At 35.1% G+C, this 22,146-nt stretch overlaps 1 protein-coding gene and 1 long non-coding RNA gene across 3 annotated transcripts in view; both read right to left on the bottom strand.

Moving 5' to 3' along the window:
• Positions 1-744: 744 nt before the first annotated feature.
• On the bottom strand, positions 745-14,855 carry LOC560023 (trypsin I-P1-like). 2 transcript variants are annotated; one of them, XM_021470027.3, is made up of 6 exons: positions 13,286-13,496; positions 12,159-12,217; positions 11,556-11,706; positions 9,159-9,300; positions 7,757-8,014; positions 745-2,241 (listed from the first exon to the last, which is right to left on the bottom strand). In XM_021470027.3, the coding sequence occupies exons 1-6, from the start codon at positions 13,336-13,338 to the stop codon at positions 2,089-2,091; spliced, it is 816 nt and encodes a 271-aa protein (XP_021325702.2). In that variant the 5' UTR covers positions 13,339-13,496; the 3' UTR covers positions 745-2,088.
• A 6,498-nt stretch (positions 14,856-21,353) lies between these two features.
• LOC101884801 (uncharacterized) overlaps positions 21,354-22,146 on the bottom strand; it is a 177,623-nt gene continuing 176,830 nt past the window's right edge. The window contains exon 7 of the long non-coding RNA XR_223757.5: positions 21,354-22,013. This is a non-coding gene — a long non-coding RNA (uncharacterized lncRNA). The remainder of the gene's footprint in view (positions 22,014-22,146) is intronic.

Here is a 22,146-nt window from a genome sequence, read left to right as displayed (position 1 = left end):
TATGTCTTAGAATAGAATGTGTAATGTTCATAATGATATTGGTAAAGGAAACTCTATGAGCCGTTTACATATATTTCAATTAATATGGAAAAGAAGTGCATGTTTTTACCAAGCGGCAACCTCCCGCTCTCTCTCAGGAAGCCAATACTCAGGAATATTTTTTTTTAGAACTCATCCGTTTCCTTTATATTAAGTTTGCATAATTAAGGGCGTGGCCACTTGATTGACAGCTAGGTCTCGTTGGTCGCCGTCACGTCACCTCAGCTGAATCCTGCAGATTAGCCACTGAACTCGGCATATTTATCGTATTTCTGTGTTGTTTTATGTGGCTTTACACAGTTTGTTGTCTTTTGGACTTGTTTCCTACAATTATTAAATGGCATGGGATGCTGAGTGCATTTAATTGTGCTCACAAACCATTCACGTGGCCTCCGTTTCCCATGTGAGTAAAGTTATATACTTATATACCATCTCTATACATGTATTTGTTTTATTTAAGATCATTTATCGTTTATATTTATATTTAGAGCTGTAAGGCACTCCAGAATCTGACGAATTGATTAGCTGTAGGCTCTCGAACAGTCATCTGAAGAGTTGTCATGCAGTGTTATGCTGGATTTCATCAATAGTCTTACATTAACTAACACAGACTATATCTGAAGTGTTTGGAAGTAATTCACGTTTTCCTCCTGTTGAAAAACGTCATAAGAACAATGTTTAGTGGCTCAGTGTATTACAGCAGTGTTTTTAAAAGTCTAAACACTTTATTGATATAGTGTACAACCAAGCACAAGTGGTCAGAATACAAACGAGTCACAGGTGATAAAGTATTAAGCGTTCTCCCAAAGTAAAGTGTGTCTGAACCAGGTCCAAGCAAAATGCCAGCAGGTGTCTGTAGCTCCGCTCACTCTCCGCCTTTTTGCCCTTGTTTGGTATCCCGCCGTGGGTGTGATGACGCTCGAACAAAATGGCGACAGTTGGCCACGCCTACTTGTGGCTTCTTTTGCGTTCTTTAGAAACCTATGGGTGACGTCACGGATACTACGTCCATGTATTTTACAGTCTATGGTTTTTACCAAAACTAATATTGGACTTTTTTTTTTCTACATCATTCTATTCCTAAATGATGCATTGTACTATGATCTTTTTGGATCACCGTCTTTCGAACGAGACATTAAACCGAGGTCACGACTCTCTGTGGTCGTTAAAATCCCAGGATGTCCTTCAAAATAGTTGGGGTTTAACCTCTACATCCTCGCCAAATTTTCCCACTGGCCTCTGTCCATCATGGCCTCCTAACCCTCCCCATATCATAATTGGCTTCATCACTGTCTCCTCTCCACCAATCAGCTGGTGTGCGGTCTGGTGCAAAATAACTGCCGTCGCATCATCCAGGTGGATGCTGCGCACTGGTGGTGGATGAGGAGATTCCCTCTTATGTGTAAAGCGCTTTGAGTGCCCAGAAAAGCGCTATATAAGATTTAAAGAATAATTGTTAGTATTATTTTGATAGTTCAGCTGGGAGTTATGTTGTTGTTGTTTGGGAAACGCACCCCGGATTGGTGGAATTTACTCAAAAATAATTAAAATGTATTTGAAATGTGGGTCCAGATAGGCCAAACTTACGTGGCCCACATATCAGTTTTTTAACATCCGTGCCAAAAACTACATTTGAATTGAGTCCCATGTCTTGTAGTTCGCCTTAAAGACCATGTCATCTCTGCCAAACCCACATGCTGTATGCCAGTGCCAAATGAATGCCTGCTGTGCCAGCTTTATGCCAAATCTGGGCCAGAATTCTTTGCTAAATGGGTGATTCAGATCGAATGAGAAATAAGAAAGAAATCCGGTCATCTGTTTTTAAATCAGCAACAACAACAGCAAAACTCATCTTGATCATTACATATTAAACACAAATAAAAATTTATTCCATTTTTAAAAGTTTGGACTTTGAAAAGCAATCGTGTGAATGGATCAGTTCTTGAAGTAGGATCTATTTTTAAAGACAAACATGGTTTGAAAGATGGATTCAGCAAAAAAAAAAAAAAAAAAAGGGGAATCTTTCCTTCATTCAGTTGAACCTGTTTTTCAGCTTTCAGTGCTGATGATCCAGTCGATCCAGCGGTTGTAGTTTCTCACTTTTGTGTAGACGCCAGGATAGTACGGAAGAGCGCAGCCAATTCCCCACGACACAATGCCTTCAAGATAGCCATCACAAATGAGTGGGCCACCTGAATCTCCCTGAGAAAACAGAGTGCCACAAGATTAGATAATTAAAAATGACAATTTAGTTGAATGACTCACAATGGCTGCGTCCAAAATCGCCTACAACTCAAGTATGTACTACATTTGAATTCGATCTTACGTCCATTAGATGCACACTTTAGAATCTCATTGGAATTAGTAGGTCATCCGGGTACTTTTCGCCTATAGTTTTTCGAATACTATGAATTTGGACATACTAATCTGCTCACATAATGTTTTTCCTATACTGTACACTAGGGAAGTATGCGATTTCAGACATTGCCAATGCTAAAGTCAGTTCTTCTTCTTCGGAAAATAGTCATTTCGTGTTAGAATGTCTGTTTTTGGTCTGTGTAACTCCACCCACTCCCAGTTTACCCAATTATATTTTAGTACCCCAGATTGCCTTGGCTGAAAACAGCATATTTATTTTCAGTCTTGAAATGTAAATATTTGAGGACGGTAGCAGACTCCAAAATGAGAGACACATTCATAAGGTGTGTTTTTTATTTGCAAACAATTCAAATAATTTAAACGTAAATGTACAGCGTAAAGCTTGATCATCAGACACATTTGCTGCAGTTGATGTCATCAATCTGGCAACCTGCGTGTGCATCAAATCAGTCAAGGAGGTGCTGGGTAAAAAAAAAAAAAAACTCTCTTCAATATTTTGAATTTGGACTGAAATACTTAGTCCTACCACTAGGTTGTCAATCCTATCCTGCACTTTATAGTGTCTGCGCTAATACTGCATTCATTCAATCATTTTCCTTTAGCTTTTTCACTTTATTTATCAGGGTTCGCCACAACGGAATGAACAACTTATCCAGCATATGTTTTACACAGCGGTTGCCCTTCCAGCTACAATCCAGTACTGGGAAACACCCATATACTCTCAAATGCACACATAGACTACCGCCAGTTTAGATTATTCAATTCATCTACAGCGCATGTGGGGGAAACTGGAGCACCTGGAGGGAAGCCCATGGCAGCATGAGAACATGCAAACTCAACACAGAAATGCCAACTGACCCAGCCTGGGACTCAAACCAGCGTCCTTCTTGCTATGAGGCGACACCTCTAACCAATGAGCCACCATGTTGCTTGTTAATACAACATACTTAATTTAAAATGATAGTTTTTTTCTGTGCTTTCCATTCTTTACAGTAAAAATTCTTTAAAGTGTCCTCAAGAGAAGTTACAATTCGTTTAAACTAATGTTCGAACAAAATATTAAAGACTGTGTGGTCGTACACTGTTGAATGCCAGTTTTTAACGGTTTAGTTTTACATTAGAATTTTTCCAAAGTTAAATTGTTTAAAACACTTTCATAACACTCCAAAATACAGTAATATATTTATATTATATATATATTTGTTATTCTAAAGTTTGACCCATCTTTTATTTTTGGAATGAAAGCCGAATATTTTTAATTTATTGTATACAATGTAACTTTACTTATTTTTCAAAGTTACCTTATAATAATTTAACTGAAACTGAATTTAACTTTTTATCCTTTTTTTATACATTTATATTGGCGCTCTCTATTCTTCAGACTACAATTGTTTAAAACAATTTAAACCAATCTTATATAGTGTTAGATAAAGTTTAAATAATTTATCAAATAAATATATTAAAGAGCGGCTCAGTGGTTAGCACAGTCACCTCACAGCAAGAAGGTCACTGGTTTGAGTCCCAGCTGGGTCAGTTGGCATGGGTTTGCATATTCTCCCAGTGTTGGTGTGGGTTTCCTCCAGGTGCTCTGGTTTCACCCCCAGTCCAAACACATGAAGTATAGCTAAACTGGATAGACTAAATTGGCCGTAGTGTGTGAGTGTGTGTGAGAATGAGAGTATATGGATGTTTCCGAGTGTTGGGTTGCAGCTGACAGGGTATCCACTGTGTAAAACATATGTTGGATAAGTTGGCAGTTCATTCCGCTGTGGCGATAAAGGTTAAAATATTTTTGGATTTTTCATTAGTTTTAGTTTCCATTTCGTTTTGACCTTTTGTTTTTAAATTCAGTTAGTTTTAATTAGTTTCAGAGGTAGATTTCTTAGTTTTTATTAGTTTCTATATTTTAAAAATGTCTTAGTTTTAGTTTAGTTTTTATTAGTTTCAGTATTAGTTTTAGTTTTTTTCTAAATGAGGATATTTGTTAGGTGCAAGATTCAAAATTAACAGGATAAATATTGTATTACAAAAACTCAGTCATGAAACATGCATTCTGAGGACACATGAACACTATCATCTACCACAACCATCTACCCATCCTCAAATTCAAATACAACAGCCCACAAGATTGCAGTCTTAAGTACAATATGTGTGCAAGGCTGCTCCTGAGGTTAGACACACAGTAGTGATGGGCAGGGCCAGATTAACCAATGGGCATTATGGGCACAGCCCCAGGGGCCAGTCCGCACTTAGATTTTGCCTACTCTTCATCACGAGAAAGACAAGTGGGAAAGATTAAGGTAATAGTTTTAAGTCTTTGTATTTAATGCTGTCACCGTGCTGCTGTCATGTCCACTCGTTGTTTTTGTCGCGGGAGCAACAGCGAGGATGACTGGAGGAGAGCCGGCTCGATCTGGCCAGTGACAGCAGGAGAGGTGCGAAAGGGTCAAACACAAACACCTGCAGCGCGGATTATATTTACTTCTCAAAGGATTATTTATTAAATACATTTACAAATACGAAAACAAAGCAGGTTTTTGCTACAATTTTAGTTAGTTTTGGTTAGTTTTGTATGTACACAATAGTTTCAGTTAGTTCTAGTTTTTTAAAAAAACTCTTGTTTTTATTTTTATTTCAGTAAACGACAATTATTTTACATTTTAGTTTTCGTTTTTTCGTTAGTTTTCGCTAACTGTAATAACCTTGGTGGCGACCCCTGATAAATAAGGGTCTAAGCCGAAAGAAAAAGACAGTTCAGCCAAAAATGATAATTGTCATTATAAACTGTCAAGTCCTAAAATTTGTAGCCACCATTTTAAATAGTATTTTATTTCTAATATTATTATTATTATTATTATTTTTTACTATGGATGTCAATAGGTTCCAGTTTCAAACCCTCTTAAAAAAGTATTATTTTGTGTTAGAAAACCAATTAAAAAAAAACTTAACAAAGATTTGGTGCCACTTGAGGATCAGGTTTTTGTTGTGAGCTGTCCCTTTAAAAGGTTCAGATGTAACAAAAGTGTCCAGATAACAAAACTTTAGTATCTATTATGTGCCTAAATGACACCTAAATTTGAACCAAACCCACAGGCTGAAGACTGAAGTCCTGAAAAGCTGTGCCATATCAGAGCTCATCTAACATTTGTCTGAATTGTCTGACCACACCTGTGTTCCCTCTGGTGGGACCTCTGGGAGGGTTTATACGGCATCATAAACAAAGGAAATTGCCCATTGTTTTGACAAAGCAAGTGTTTTTGAGGGGTCAAACGAAGTACTCAGTCAGAGCTCATACAGAAAAGGTCTAAGGGGTCAGTAAATAAGATGAATAGTGTTTATTCCAAATATAACTGACAAAAAAAAAAGAATAGTATATTATCAATGTTTAATAGCCTCTTTATAAAGTCTTTCCAAAGATTGATTCTGATAAAGTTATTGAGAAAACAAATGATGTTTTTTTTCAGTGTATAATAGTCCATAGCTGATATTATTTTTACAACAGGAGTTTTTGCCATTCATCGAATCATTATAAGCCATGAACCACACAAATAAAAGGAGAAACAAAACATAACAGATTTTGTAGACAAATAGACAAATGTTCTAATATTTAAGTATTTTGAAAATGCACGAAGACCAACTTAAAGTGTCACGAAACACCAAAACACATTTTTTGAGCTGTTGACAGTTGTGTATGTGTCCCACAATGCTAAAAACATAATCAGGACACATGTTTCATTAAAAGGTAAAATTGGCTGTTTTTGCGTTATTTCAAGCAAATTTGTACCTCTGGTTTGGAACTAATTTTTGAAGCTGCGTAACGACCATGAGATCTTAACGTGTATTCCAGCATATGGACTGGCTGTCTCTACCTGGGAGTACCTTGTGACGTATCTGAGTGTGCTGTATTCATTCATAAGAAAGACTTGGTTCAAACCAATCAGAGTGCTTTATTGTGTATGTATGAGCGCTTCGAAGACAGTTTTTACCTGTTACAGTGTTCTGACGCTGTATTGTGTTGCCAAGCGGGAGAACAAGAATAGTTTGGCGAAACGAGTCATCAGTGTCGCTTTTATAATTTGCTGCAGTGAAGGTTTTGTTTTCATTTTCCCTCTATGAGAGCGCAGCTGGACTCACGTGTGGATTACAGTGCACGCAACGCGCCATAGAAAAAATTGTCTAAGGAACATTGTTTACCCGAGAGCTTTTCTCATCTGGAAATGGTGAAATTCGGATTTGCTGCTCGTCTGCTTTTAATAAAGACGCGGCTCCAGTTGGTGTTGATTGTCCTGTCTCTACAGATTTGGTAAGTGATGGATCAGTGGTCTTTGTTTGTTTATTCAGAGGCAAGGTTAGTTCGTATGGTCAGCAGTACTCTTTCAGTGTTTAAAGACGGACCTTAGTCAGATGATTTCTAAGTTAATAAAGTTTACCGTACGTTAATATCACTACAATATTATGGACTGGAAAATCTGCTGTAAATGCTGCTCTCCGAGTATAAAGTACCACAATCAAACTTATCGTCGTGTAGGATTTTTGCCGCATTTTATGACAGGAATAACACACACGGCTCTCTGACGCTACCTACACGCTTTCATCAATTCCTCAAATCAAATATCTCTTTTGTCACGAGGGGCATGAATGAAATTCCTGAATGAAAGAGCCAAACTACCCGAAAAGTTCACCATTTAATAATTTAGCAAATAATTGGCTTATTGATGTCCGTGTAAACACAGTCACTGTCTTTCTCCCCTGCGTCTGTGTGTTTGTTTTGCTTCTGTGAAAATCAGCATGTGCCCAAACCGACACTCCCATTTTTATGCAAATTTTTACAGACCTTCCCTCTTTCCCTCCTCCAACACTTGCCCCTAAACAGAGCTGGACACACCCACTTTCCTGACTTTTTCCAAAGTAGAAGTGCGAAAAAACCCTGCTGAAACTAGGGGGTTTCATGGCCCTTTAACTATATCATCTGTGGCACTTTATAGAAGTGGGTGGAGCTAAAAACTCAGTTTTGATGTGCTTTCCTTGCTGTACCTCTCTTATTGGTGGAATTTCTGAGCAACCGGAGGGAACCCATGCCAACACGAGGAGAACATGCAAACTCCACACAGAAATGCCAACTGGTCCAGCTGGGACTCAAACCAGCAACCTTCTTGCTGTGAGGCGATAGCGCCATCCACTGTGCCACCGTGCTGCCACTTTAATATTTTAATATAATTTTTTTTTTTTTTTAGAAAATGCTTCTTTATTTAAGAATGTTCAGATATTTGGACTAAAAACAAGATAAAAAGAATAGCTTTTTTTCCCTCTCTGTTGCATTTAAACCCCATCTGATTACCTGGCATGAATCTTTTCCACCGAAACGTGAGCCAGCACAGATCATGTTGTCGTTGACTCTGTAGTAGTAGTATAACTGGCAGCTGCTGAAGATTTCCACATCCACCGCGCGCAGAATAGGTGACAGATAGAAGTTGTAAAGCCGCGTCACTCCCCATCCGCTCACAGTGCAGCTGCTTCCTCCAGCCAACTCTGGTGTGTCTGCGGTGGGCAACAGCGCTGGCTGAACATACGCATTTATCTGTGCTGGAGCAGTGAGCTGAGGAAAAATAAATATTCAGTCTTCATTAGGCATGGGACGATAATCAGTTTCAAGGTTTACTGTGGTTTAATTTTGTGTTTTTTTTTATCTATTTGTCATTGATTTGTTTTATTTTTTACTATTTTATTTAGTTTTTTAGAAGAACAGTATATCCAGCAGATAAGGACACTTTATATCAAAAGCTAGTCAGCACACAATTCTGCAAACATTAAATAAACAACTCGCTTATAAGCCAACATCAAAACATGCTCTGGACCTGACCAGTGTTGTGCCTTACTTAATTTCCAAAGAAAATAAAGATATCCAAAGAACAAGGTGGTAAAGAAATCTGTGTTTTTGAAAGTAACGTAGAAAGCTGAAGTCTGTGATTTGTTTTATGTGGAATTTTTACAGACATAAGCAGTGCTTAAAAGCTAAAATAAAAAGTATTTTTTGAATATAAAACCAAATATATCTGTACTACTGATTCAAATTTTGAGATCTTTTTGTTTTTTTATCCTAAATAAATTGAATATAAAAGAAATGTTATGTAAATAGCATAAAACAAATAAAAAAGCAAGATGAATAATAATTATACATTTTCATAAAAATGCATTTTCCATGTGAACATATATTAAATTGTCATTGAATTTGTCATTGAATTTTAAGGTTTATATATACAGTCAAGCCCAAAATGATTCATAACACTGGAAAATTCTGACTTAAAGTTTTTGTTCGAGTGTAAATAAAAGCTGAAAAAATATTTATTTTTTCCACAATGATGCCTCTTATTATTATTGTTATTATTATTATTATTAATAATATTAATTAATAACAACAACAACAAAAATAATGATGATGATGATAATAATAATAATAATAATAATAATAATAATAATAATAATAATAATAAACAAATTGCTGGTTGAATAAAAGTAACTAAGTCTTTAAGTAACTTCACTTTAAGTAACCTTGAGCAACCTGAAGTAACTTCAAATAATTTCAGCCTTTACTCTGTATAGGTGTGTGCATGTGCTTCAATCCATATGCATTACAGTACAAATTGTTTTAATATCAAACAGATATCAAATAGAAAGTTTCATCAGGCATCAAATAGAAGGATTCATCTGTAGTTTTGAGCATTTGTTAGTGGATTTCTTACCTTAATAATCATGATGTCATTGTTAAAAGTTTTCGGATTGTAGGCAACATGACTGAACACTTTGGCCACAGTACACACTTGCTCAAATCCCTCTTCTACAGCGAGATTGTGCTCACTCAGCACCACCTGAATCACACTGGCCCTGTTCTCCCGAATACAACACAACATTCAGATTTATTTTGTGTGAGTGAAAGAAATACATTCAATTAAAGTAAAATGCCTATGTTGTTTTACTGAGCAAATCTACAGTGGTGGTCAGCATAAATGAGTACGACTAAATACTGTAGACCTATCTGAAAATAATTACTGTATTTATTATTTAAATTTACTTATTTTATTGTATTCTTTATTATTACTTAATACTGTCTAGATCACAGGTGTCCAACTCAGTTCCTGGAGAGTCACGGCTTTGCACAGTTTAGTTCCAACCCTAATTAAACACACTTGATCTAATTAACCAAACTAATTAAGTTCTTCAGGTTTGTTTGAAACCTACAGGAACCTACTGGTCATACAGCAATTTTCGCCCCATAGACTTTCATTCATAAGCATGTGATTGTGACAGACTGGAATTGCAAGCTTGTGCGACAAATTTCGAAGTTAGTTGTGTTGTAAAGTTGTGTTCAAAAATAAAAATAGCATCACATGATTGAGTGAAACCGAAGATCAAAACACGACCTCTCTGTACAGAATAGTGTGTTGGAGCAGGGTTGGAACTAAACTGTGCAGGCCTGCGGCTCTCCAGGAAATGAGTTTGACACCCCTGGTCTATGGGATCTTATGCAAGTTATTGTGCACATCCTGCTTATTTGCTTTTCATTAGATTAGGCAGTACCAAAAACAAAAGCTTTTCTAACAAAATAATTGTAAAAGATCATATTGCATAAATATGTCCATTTACCTGAATAAAATATTATGAAATTATGAACAGGAAAAAAAGGAAACTATATTAAATAACTCTTTTAAAGATATTTTTCCTAGGTTGTAATTTCTTTTAAATGCATTGTTTGAATTTAAATGTATTATTTATGTTTATCCTAAAATTCTACACAATGCTAAGTTAATAAATCAGTTATTAAAATGCAGTGATATATACAGTTGGAGTCAGAAGTATTATAATACCCCTGGAGATGAACCCTTGCAGCCTTCCACTTATCATTTCTCCATTGCAAAACTAGGTAAGTACATATATTTTGTTATTATTTTAAATTTCTTTTAGTGTCTGGAATTTAAAATGTAATGGAAACAAAAAAAAAAATCAATATTATTTAAAACTGTATGTTATTTATTATTAATAGTGATTAATAGTAGAGCTATAATAGTAGCAATAGTATACTACCAGAATGGAAACATTAAAATGACATTTAGTCAAAATAACCCAATGCATTGGGTTAAAATAACCCATAGTTGGCAAGGTGCTATAATAACCTATAGCTGGGTTATATGTTGGGGTATTTTTAATCCAACTATTTTACCTGCGTAGAATGTCAAATTTATATTAGAAAGTCGGAAAAAAATGACCGTAAAATAGTTTATTTATTTATTTATTTATTTATTTATTTATTTATTTATTTATTTTTATTAAAACAGCTTTAATTTCAGCCCAAATAAAATAAATTTGACATTCTACGCAGTTAAAATAGTTGGGTTATATGTTGGGGCATTTTTAACACAACTATTTTAACTGCCTAGAATGTCAATTTTATAATAGACAATCAGGAAAAAAATTAACATATATATACAAATATTTTATTTATTCATTATTATTAATTTTAATTAAAACAGCTTTTATTTCAACCAAAAATACATTTGACATTATACACAGTGAAAATACTTGGGTTATATGCATTTTTAACCCATATTTTAACTGTGCTGAATGTCCATTTTATATTAGTTTGGCTGGAATAAAAGCTGTTTTAATTAAAAAACAAAACTATTTAATGGTCAAGATTCTTAGGCCCTTTACGATTTGCTTTCAGATTGTCTACAGGAACAAATCACTGTTATCCAATGACATGTTATATTATCCTAAGCTACAGTTAACCTAGTTAGGGCTTTAAATTGCACTTTAATCTGAATACTGGAATCTTGCAAAATAACTGGTAAAACATTATGTACTGTCATCAAGGCAAAGACCAAATATAATAGTTTTAATAACTAATTTCTAATAACTAATTTGTTTAAAAATGCTTTGAAAACTGTCTCCATTAAACAACACATGTGAAATATATTTTTAATGAATTAACAATTTCACTGGGGGCTAATAATTTAGACTTTATCTTTATAAATCGTACAAATTCACAAAAAAATGAAAGCAATATTTATTTAAAGGCAGTGTATTCATTTACGATGGCCACTGTAGACTGATGAAGTGTGTATTCAGGCTGCAGTACATACGGTCTCCAGCAGTGGGCAGCAGTCAACACCCACTGCGGCTGAATCAGTGTTCCTCCACAAAAATGCTTTCTGTCCACCTGAAGAGACACCTGGTACTTGATGGAGTAAGGCACGACCTCCTGACCCCCGATAATCCTTTGTGAGAATGCATCTAGTCAAAAAAAAAATAAAACAAAAAAACAAAAGTACAGCAATAAATTTAGTGTTGTTAAATGCATTTAAAACGTGATTAAAACTTGACTTTTTAAAATCCTGATATATAACTTATTGATGAATCAGGAACTTTTTACATGCAAATTCTTCCTTAATAATATGCATATTAAACACACACACACACACACACACACACACACACACACACACACACACACATACGAAAAGATTCATTGAATTTACTCAATTTATTAAGGTAATTGGTTGCAAACAATTTATATAGGCTAAATTTAATCAAACAAATTAAGTTGAACATTACTAAATTTAATTTGTTTGTTTAAATTCAGCCCATATACATTTGCAAGCAATTATTTTTTAAAAATGAAGTAAATCCAATGAATCATTTTATCTTTTTATTTTACATATCTAATATAAAAATCCATCGCTTACCTCTGACCATTACAGCAAGCACAAGAAATACCCACAATAACTGAGCCATTCCAGCAGCGCTGAAATAAAATAAAATAAGTACAAATTATTGCAAAAAAAAGTTTTTATATCTGCTTGAATCCTTTAATAGAATCCCATTACAGTTTTTACAAGAGTGTATAAATATCTGGCAATCATAAAAATCTCACTGGTGGATTTATTAATGCTTTTTAACTGATTTGTTTCATTTGTTTTCGGGTGATATGTCCAGATTTGCATACAAACTGCACTGAAACAACGTTATACTACAGAGTCTACAAATGAAATAGAGATCAGATCATTTGAGATGAGCTCAAATGGCTGAAAACACATGAAAAAACTAAACAAAATGCAGTTTTTCATCAACAAACTGTCTAACTTTACCCTTCCTTCATTTTATACTTCCGCAATCTCCTTATATTTTCAACATTAAAGGGATAGTTCACCAAAAACTGAAAAATCTGTCATCATTTACTTGCTTTAAACCATTTTTAGTTTCTTTTTTTCTGTTGAACACGAGGATATTGTGAAAAATGTTAAAAATCTGCAACCATTGACTCCCAGAGTATTTAGTCTGATGGAAGTCAATGGTCACATACAGTGCTTAGCATAATTGAGTACACCCCATTTTGAAAATGAATATTTTTATCCATTTCTCAGTGAACAATGTATTGTGGTGCATTTACAGTGCATCCGGAAAGTATTCATATTCACTATTTCCACATTTATTTTATGTTACAGCCTTGTTTCAAAATGGATTAAATTAATTTATTTCCTCAAAATTCTACACTCAATACCCCATAATGACAATGTGAAAAAAGAGTTTTTTTTAATTGTTGCAAATTTATTAACAATTAAAAACCTGAAAAATCACATGTACATAAAGATTCACAGTCTTTGCCTTGAAGCTCTAAATTGAGCTCAGGTACATTCTGTTTCCACTAATCATCTTGAGATGTTTCAGCAGCTTAATTGGAGTTCACCTGCAGTAAATTCAGTTGATTGAACATGATTTGAAAAGGCATACACCTGTCTATATAAGGGCCCAGGGCTGACAGTGCATGTCAAAGCACAAACCAAGCATGAAGACAAAGGAATTGTCTGTAGACCTCCGAGACAGGATTGTTGCTCTGAAAGTGCCAATGAGCACAGCCTCCATCATCCGTAAGTGGAAGATGTTTGGAACCACCAGGACTCTTCCTAGAGCTGGCCGGCCATCTAAGCTGAGTGATCGGGGGAGAAGGGCCTTAGTCAGGGAGGTGATCAATAACCTGATGGTCACTCTGTCTGAGCTCCAGCGTTCTTCTGTGGAGAGAGGAGAACCTTACAGAAGGACAACCATCTGTGCAGCAATCCACCAATCAGGCCTGTATGGTAGAGTGGCCAGACTGAAGCCACTCCCGCCTGGAATTTGCCAAAAGGCATCTGAAGGACTCTCAGACCATAAGAAACTAAATTCTCTGGTCTGATGAGACTCAAATTGAACTCTCTGGAGTGAATGCCAGGCGTTACGTTTGGAGAAAACCAGGCACCGCTCATCACCAAGCTCATACCATCCCTACAGTAAAGCATGGTGGTGGCAGCATCATGCTGTGGGGATGTTTTTCAGCAGCAGGAACTGGAAGACTAGTCAGGATAGAGGGAAAGATGAATGCAGCAGAGTATGTACAGAGACATCCTGAATGAAAACCTGCTTCAGAGTGCTCTCGATCTCAGACTGGGGCGACGGTACCTCTTCCAGCAAGACAATGACCAAAAGCACACCGCCAAAATATCAATGGAGTGGCTTCACAACACTGTGAATGTACTTGAGTGGCCCAGCCAGAGCCCAGACCTAAATCCTATTGAACATTGAGAAATCTGAAAATGGGTGTACACCGTCGCTTCCCATCCAACCTGAAAGAGCTTGAGAGGTATACTGCAAAGAGGAATGGGCAAAAATTCCCAAAGACAAGTGTGCCAAACTTGAGGCATCATATTCAAAAAGACTTGAGGCTGTAATTGCTGCCAAAGGAGCGTCAACGAAGCATTGAGCAAAGGCTGTGAACACTTATGTACATGTGATTTTTCAGGTTGTTCAGGTTCAGGTTGTCACTCCTAACCTTATTTAAAAAAAAATTTAAATGTATTTTCCAATTTTATTATTGTTTTTGTGTGTGTGATAGTAATTTCACTTTGTTTATGGAAGAAGAGATAGAAAAAATTATTTGTTTACATTTTTCTATAAAAATATCTTGCTATTTCTGTAAAAGTGTAATAAACAGATCAACAACAACAACAACATCACTGAAAATTCAGCATGTGAAGAAGCAAATGCACATTTTCTTAACATGCTCATTTTTTCCCTGGATTTTAGTCAATTGAAATAGGAAATCAGTATCCAATCGACCAATTTTGCAGATAAAAATATCCGAATCAGCCTTTAAAAAATCAAACCGGTGCATCACTACTCTCAGTTGTATATTTCACAATTCACTTTCTCTTTCTCTCTCTTTTCTTTTTGCCAAATGGGATCTTAAGCTTTGCTGTATATAATTCTAAATCCACAATGTTCAATCAATTAAGAATAATAAAAGATATGTGCTAATGCATTTGTACTGCGCATACAGTAAGATGAGAAGGAAAAGGGAAATAAAACTTACCAGTAATGATTCCTCGCCTCCCGAGCCTTGAATGACCTCCAACTGTTGATGTCTGTTCTTCCTGAAGAGCTTTTATATTGACACAATATCCATGTCAGATTGCTTTTGTGGGCTTGCTGTATAATAATCCCACAGTATAACAAGCGGTGACCTAGTCTTTAACCAAGGCGAAGCCCAACAGTGTCATGTTTATCTGATTTTCGGCTCTTTATTTTGGCTTTATTGTGTGCTGGTGTTTTCGAACAACACCCTGTTCAGTTATTTCAATGGTAGCATTAAATTCAAGAACTCTGGGTATTGTTGATTAAAAAGCGGAGTAAAATAGTTACGTGGTTGGAACAGGTAGTGTTCACCCAAAACTGAAATTTCTGTTCTCATTTACACACCCTTTACTTGTCGCATGCCTGCTTGAGTTTCTTTCTTCTGTTTAACACAAAAGAAGAGATTTTGAAAAAACCCAGGCTCCATCTAATAATGTACCCCATATACATTTCTGGAGATGTTTTTTTTTTTTTTTTTTTTTTTGCAGTTTTTGCAGTTTTTGCTTTGCAAGTCCAACAGAGACCGCTGTGTACGCTTGAGATCTCAAATTTAATACATTTATGCCGTTCCCGGCTGCTCTTCTCTTGTAAATCCACCAGAGTCCGCTGTCAACTGACTGACCAGACATGTGCACAGATAGGGCTCAACCTTTCTCTTGGATGAAAAGTGCCTGTCAACCCCCCCACACCCTCCCCCTCCAAAAGTTCTCGATCTTCATTCCCCTCTCCTGATTTTCACCACATTTTCACCCTGATATTTAATTGTTTATTTATTTATTGTTGATTTAGATTTTAGTTTTTGTCTTATCTGTTTTCTGGAACCGTTCTTCACCAGACTCATCAACTACTATCTGTAGCTCAAGTCCACCAACATATGCGGCGAGCCACGGGACTAACTGGTATCAGTGGGAAAGCCGTCTATATGGAGATAAACAGTCAGCTGCTGGCACCATGCCTCGTATCTCAACTGCCTCGTATCATTCGCTTTAAAGACGAAATGCAGCCATAAGTAGCTCTGGCTACATAATTTGCGATCACCAGAAATGTATATAGGGCTACGTTTTACGAATAAGCCTATGTTGTATTTTGAAGGAAGCTGGAAACCTGTAACTAGAGGTCTGCATTTCTGCCACTGTTCCGCGGGAGCCGCGGGACCCAACCAGATTTCTTGCGGTGCATGAATAAATTTCCGAGTGAAGTGCGGAAGCGGTCGGTAACTGGTGTACTTTAAACAGGAGCAGGCGGTCTAACCATATAGCTCCCGACTCCCGAGTGAGCGAGCATGCGTATGTATGTGTGTGAATGAGAGAGCTTGATGCTGTGTGTCGCTCGTTTGTTGCTGTCTATGTGTGTGTGTGTGGATGTGTATGAATGAGAGCGTGATGCTGTGTGTCGCTCGCTTGGTGCTGTGTGTCTTTGTGTGTGTGTGTGTGTTTTATACAGACAGCTTGTTATAGGCTGTCTGGACCCTGTATCATGTAGCTGGGTGGTTCTTGTAGCTGGGTGGTTTTTGTTTGGTGGTTGGTATCAACAACACCCCCCCCCCCCACCCCCCGGCTCTTGCGGGGCAAGAGCGGGATCGAAAATTTTGTGTCGCACAGATCTCTACCTGTAACCATTGACTTTCACAGTATTTGTTTTTCCTTATGTAATGTGTGTATTCATGTAGGGCATTTATCGTGTGTGGCCATACACACAAAGTGCTTCGCAGTCTTGGGAGGGGGGTCTCTACACACCACCACCAAAGTGTGCAGCATCCACTTAAAGGATGCAGTGGCAGCCACAGGACAACATCGCCAGTGCGCTTACCACACACCAGCCATTGGTGGAGTGGAGAGACAGTGATAGATCCAATTCAGTGGATGAGGATGATTTGGAGGCCATGATGGGTAAAGGCCAATAGAGAGAATTTGGCCAGGATGCCTGGGTTACTCCCCTACACATTACGAGAAGTGCCGTGGGGTTGTTAATGACTACAGAGAGTCAGGATTTATCGTCTCACCCAAGACACGGTGTTTACTGACACTATAGAGCCCCCTTCACTATACTAGGGCTTTGGGACGCAGGTTGAGCGCATCCTGCTAGCCTCACTAACACCCCTTTGAACAGCAACCTAGTTTTCTCATGTGGTCTCCTGGTGGTCTCGTGGACAGCAGAGTGATATGGAAGTGGCATTTCTACTATGAAAGTCAGTGGTAACAGGTTTCTAACATTTCTCAAAATATCTTCTTTTGTGTTCAACAGAAAAACAAACATATAAATGTTTTAAACCACTTTAAGGAGAGTAAATAGTAAATAAATTGTAATTGTTGAGTGAACTATCCCTTTATGAAGTCAATTAAATTGTTATTGCCAGCTATCTGAAGTTCTTGATTCTGATTGGTCAGTCACAACCATTGATCATTTTAAGGTATGTTATTCCAAAATAACGACAACTAAATAACATGCATGTTTGGCACCATCTTGTGGGTGATGAATGCACAGGTTAGTGTATACGGCATCAGTTTTTGTCAACTTTGCGTTTAATTAAATAATTAACAAACTATAACGTCCCAGAACAATGTTTTGAGCGTGATTTTTACATTTTAAGGCAAGTAGCCATGTAAAAAGCGTGATAATGTACATTCAATAAGTTGTTTTTGCAGAATAAAACCCTTTAGTCTCATACAACATAAGATGTTGGGCTGCCGACAAGCATGTTGGGCTTTATTCTGCAAAAACAACCTCCCGTATTTATCCCTATCTTATTACACTCTCTCTATCTCTATTAAACTCTCTTACGTACATAAAATAATGTTCCGAGCATAACAGTTTATTAATTGTGTAACTAAACACAAAACTGACAAAAAAAAACAAAAAACAAAACAGCAGAACGGAGAGTGTGCTGACCTACTTATTATTCAACCACAAGATGGCACCAAAACAATTCAAAACAGTAATCTGCAATTATTACAGTCCACGACTCTCTGGAATACTTGATTCTAATTGGTCAATGTTGACATTTCAATGTATGCTATAAGAAAAAACGACAACCTTTCTGAATAAAGCCTGACATTCTTATCGGCAGCCAGACACAAAACAGAGGGTGAACTTTGTTTTTTTTTTTTCTGACAACACTTTTTTTTTTTCTGCATGCACATCCCACTTCACACATCTTCTTGTGTTCAGTGTTTGTCCTCCAGCTCTTTCTCTCCCACTCAGACTGTGGGAGTTTCAACAAAAAAACACATCAACGCTTACAAAACTGCTTAAAAGGCATCTCCTGGGGAACGTCTGACATTACAGGAGCTTTACTGATCATGCAGATAAAATCAGGCCATTTTGGGAGTGACCTGAAAATGTCTGACTTGGTTCAATTGTTTCAGCTGAAACTTTGTTTACACATAAGAAGCAGTTTTAGTTTTTTTTTTCAAATATTGTTAGTAGGTACGTTTTACTGCTTTTATTTTTCTTAAAGTTGTTTTAATGTTTTGTATTGTAAATTAGCAGTAGCACACACCTAATGTTTTGCAGAACAACATAAAAAGTACAATTAATGTATTATTTATTAAACTAATTATTTAAATTACTTCAGTTTAACTCATATTTTAAAAAGGTGAAAAGATTAGTCTAGAACAGGGGTGCCCAAACTTTTTCTAATAAAGGGCCAACAACGAAACTTGATTGAGGGCTGTGGGCCGAAGTTAAATATACCAAGCGGTATTACATTAAATGTGCCATAGATAATTTCCTACTTTTTTTGCTAATATTTAAAAATAACTAAAAATGTGGCTTTAAAACATATTAATTAATGATGCAGTATCATTTTTACCCTTTTATAATTGAGTTATTATAGTAAAAATATTTACAATCCCATTTATACACAATGTAGTTCAATGCTGAACACACTAGTTGAACTGCTCTTGCCTTTGCCTTGATATGTTCTATGTTGTGTGCATTGTCGTCTATCAGTATTTACACTTTAATTAGGAAAAAGTCAAGAACCGAAGCTGATAATTATTGTAAAGCTAATTTAAAACGTTCTGCATTATTTAAATAATAAATATAAATAATTTAAGTATATATATATATATATATATATATATATATATATATATATATATATATATATATACATAAACATAACATAAATAATGAAAATAAATAAATACACTTAAAAATAAAATAAAATAAATGTATTTACATACAAGTATTATAATTAATAATATAATATACATAATATAAATAAATAACAATTAATAATATTAAATTATTAAGTAAACACAATTAAAAACAAAATAAAACAAATTTTATATAAATACAATTAAAAATAAACTAAAAATAAAATAAATGTATATACATATAAATAAATAAATAAATAAACAAAAAAAATAATAAAAATAAATAAAACACTTAAAATGAAATAAAATAAAATTAACATACAAAATATATATATATAGCAAATAATATAAAATAATATAAAATTAAATTAAAAAATAAATACATTTTAACACACACACACACACACACACACACACACACACACACACACACACACACACACACACACACATATATATATATATATATATATATATATATATATATATATATATATATAAATTGCAAACAATGAAAATAAACAATAATGAAACAATAAAATAAAACAAAATAAATATACATAAATAAATAACTAAACTAAACTAATTCATAAATAAATAAATAAATACAATTAAAATAAAGGCTGCAGTGGGTAGCATGATCGCCTCACAGCAATCGAGCCTCGGCTGTGCCAGTTGGCATTTCTGTGCAGAGTTTGCATGTTCTCCCTGTGTTTGTGCGGGATTCCTCCGGGTGCTCTGGTTTCCTCCACAATCCAAAGACATGGGGTATAGGTAAATTGGGTAAGATAAAATTGTCCGTAGTGTATGTGTGTGATTGAGTGTGTATGCGTGTTTTCCAGTGATGGGTTGTAGCTGGAAGGGAATCCTATGCACAAAACATATGCTAGGTATAAGTTGGCTCATTGGTTCATTCCGCTGTGGCGACCCCAGACTTATTAAATTAAATTGGCAAACTAAACAAAAAACCTGAATCTTTATTATCCGGTGACATTTTTGAAATCTCTTTTAAATAAAAGCTACATAATTTATCAATTCATGCTAAAACCTCAACCATGTGGAAACATCACTGACACCCTAATGACCATGACAACTACACAGATGGATGCTCTCAATTAAAGAGGTCAGATATTAATGGAGGCCAAATGGATGATTAATAGTCCTTTGACACACAACAGTCCCGAACTCTCCATTAAATACGTCAGAAGCTTATGAGGACGAGGACAGGGTTAATCACAGAACAACAGATGAGGCAGAAAAACAGCAGCGTTCAGCACACACACATCCAGCCATGAGGAAAATAATGCTGCGTCAGATTCACAGGAGATCATTAGAAGACATGCGACAGCATCTTCATTTTTAATGATCCGTCTGAGAGATCTGGGCCAATCCCACAATTGCCTGCGGCCACCGCTAATAGGGTTTGATCTGAATATGTGAATATTTTTACTAGCTCCCAACATTGCATGTAAAAAAATATATAGTATATTAAAATATAAACACATACAGTTGAAGTCAGAATTATTAGCCCCCCCTGGATTATTAACCACCCTGTTTATTTTTTCCTCAATTTCTGTTTAACGGAGAGAAGATTTTTTTAAACACATTTCTAAACATAATAACTCATTTCTAAGAAATGATTTCTTTTATCTTTGCCATGACGACAGTAAATATTATTTTACTAGATATTTTTCAAGACACCTCTATACAGCTTAAAGTGACATTTGAAGGCTTAACTAGGTTTTAGGCAGGTTAGGGTAATTAGTCAAGTTATTGTATAACGATGGTTTGTTCTGTAGACTATCGAAAAAATATATAGCTTAAAAGGGGCTAATAATTTTATTATTTATAAAAATAATAAAAAAATACTTAATTCTAGGCAAAATAAAACAAATAAGACTTTCTCCAGAAGAAAAAATATTATCAGACATACTGTGAAAATTTCACGGTATGTTTCTTTTCACCTGATTTCTTTTGCTTACAGTAAATTTTTGTTAATATAGTTTAAATATATTTTTTTACAATAACATTGCTTTAATATGAGATCAACTTATATAATATGTGATAATAATAATTTTTAAATGTAATTTTTTAAGATCAGCTGTTAAATTAAAAAAAGTGCATGTATACAGCTACATTTTGCTTGTTTTGACACATTTAAAATTTGTGGCTAAGAAAAAATGAATTATTTATTTTTGGTGTGGTCAGAGATCAATTTGGCAAGTCCTTTTGATCCCTGAAAAGTCATGTGAAATAAAAACTAATTGCAATGTGACACAACCTATTTGCTTATGCACATTGAGCAGCTCATACACAACATACAAAAAAGTGAAATGAATAAGGGGCACATGGACAACACAACATCTAAATCAAGTAATTTTAGCATGTCAAAATCAAATTCATGCATATAAATTTTATTTTCCCAACAACAAAAGTGTGACTAGTGAAAATGTTGAGTGGCTAGTAATGTTGGAAATCGACTAGCCACAGTGGTTGGTGATCAGAAAAGTTAATATCAAGCCCTGGCGATAATGAATACAGAATGTATTTGTATTCACATATGAATACAACAGAAACACATGCAATTTTACTAATTATGTGTCCACTTTTGAGGGCTCAACACAATTTTAAAAATATAAACAAAATAGCCTGAGCTATAATCATTTAAAAATATAAAAAAATCTCGGATATAATCAAAACATTAAATAAACCAATATAAAACAAATAAAAGCTATAACGATTTAGGAATAAACAGTGTAATATACAGTAAATGAATCAACCGCTTTAAGCCATTTTGAACTTTATTTTTACAAAGGCCTATCTGAAAAAAAAAGATTTTAGATATTTTCTAAAAAACAATAAACAACCGAGTTTATTATAATTTTATTATTTTATAATAGTATTTGGATGCGAGAATATTATCATCAAATTAATATCAAATTGTGTGAACAGCTTTTTTTTTTTTTCAAACGAATTGGGAAAAACTGCAGGTAAAAATGTGATTATGACATCAAATGTTTTTATATACAGTTGAAGTCAGAATTATTAGCCCCCCTGAATTATTAGACCTCTTATTTATTTTTTCCCCAATTTCTGTTTAATGGAGAGAAGATTTCTTTCAGCACATTTCTAAACATAATATTTTTAGTAACTCATTTCTAATAACTGATTTATTTTATCTTTGCCA

Source organism: Danio rerio, chromosome 23, assembly GCF_049306965.1.
Source record: "Danio rerio strain Tuebingen ecotype United States chromosome 23, GRCz12tu, whole genome shotgun sequence".
Taxonomy (NCBI): domain Eukaryota; kingdom Metazoa; phylum Chordata; class Actinopteri; order Cypriniformes; family Danionidae; genus Danio; species Danio rerio.
Note: the sequence above shows the minus strand (reverse complement) of the source record. Positions and strands in the feature narration are given on the sequence as shown.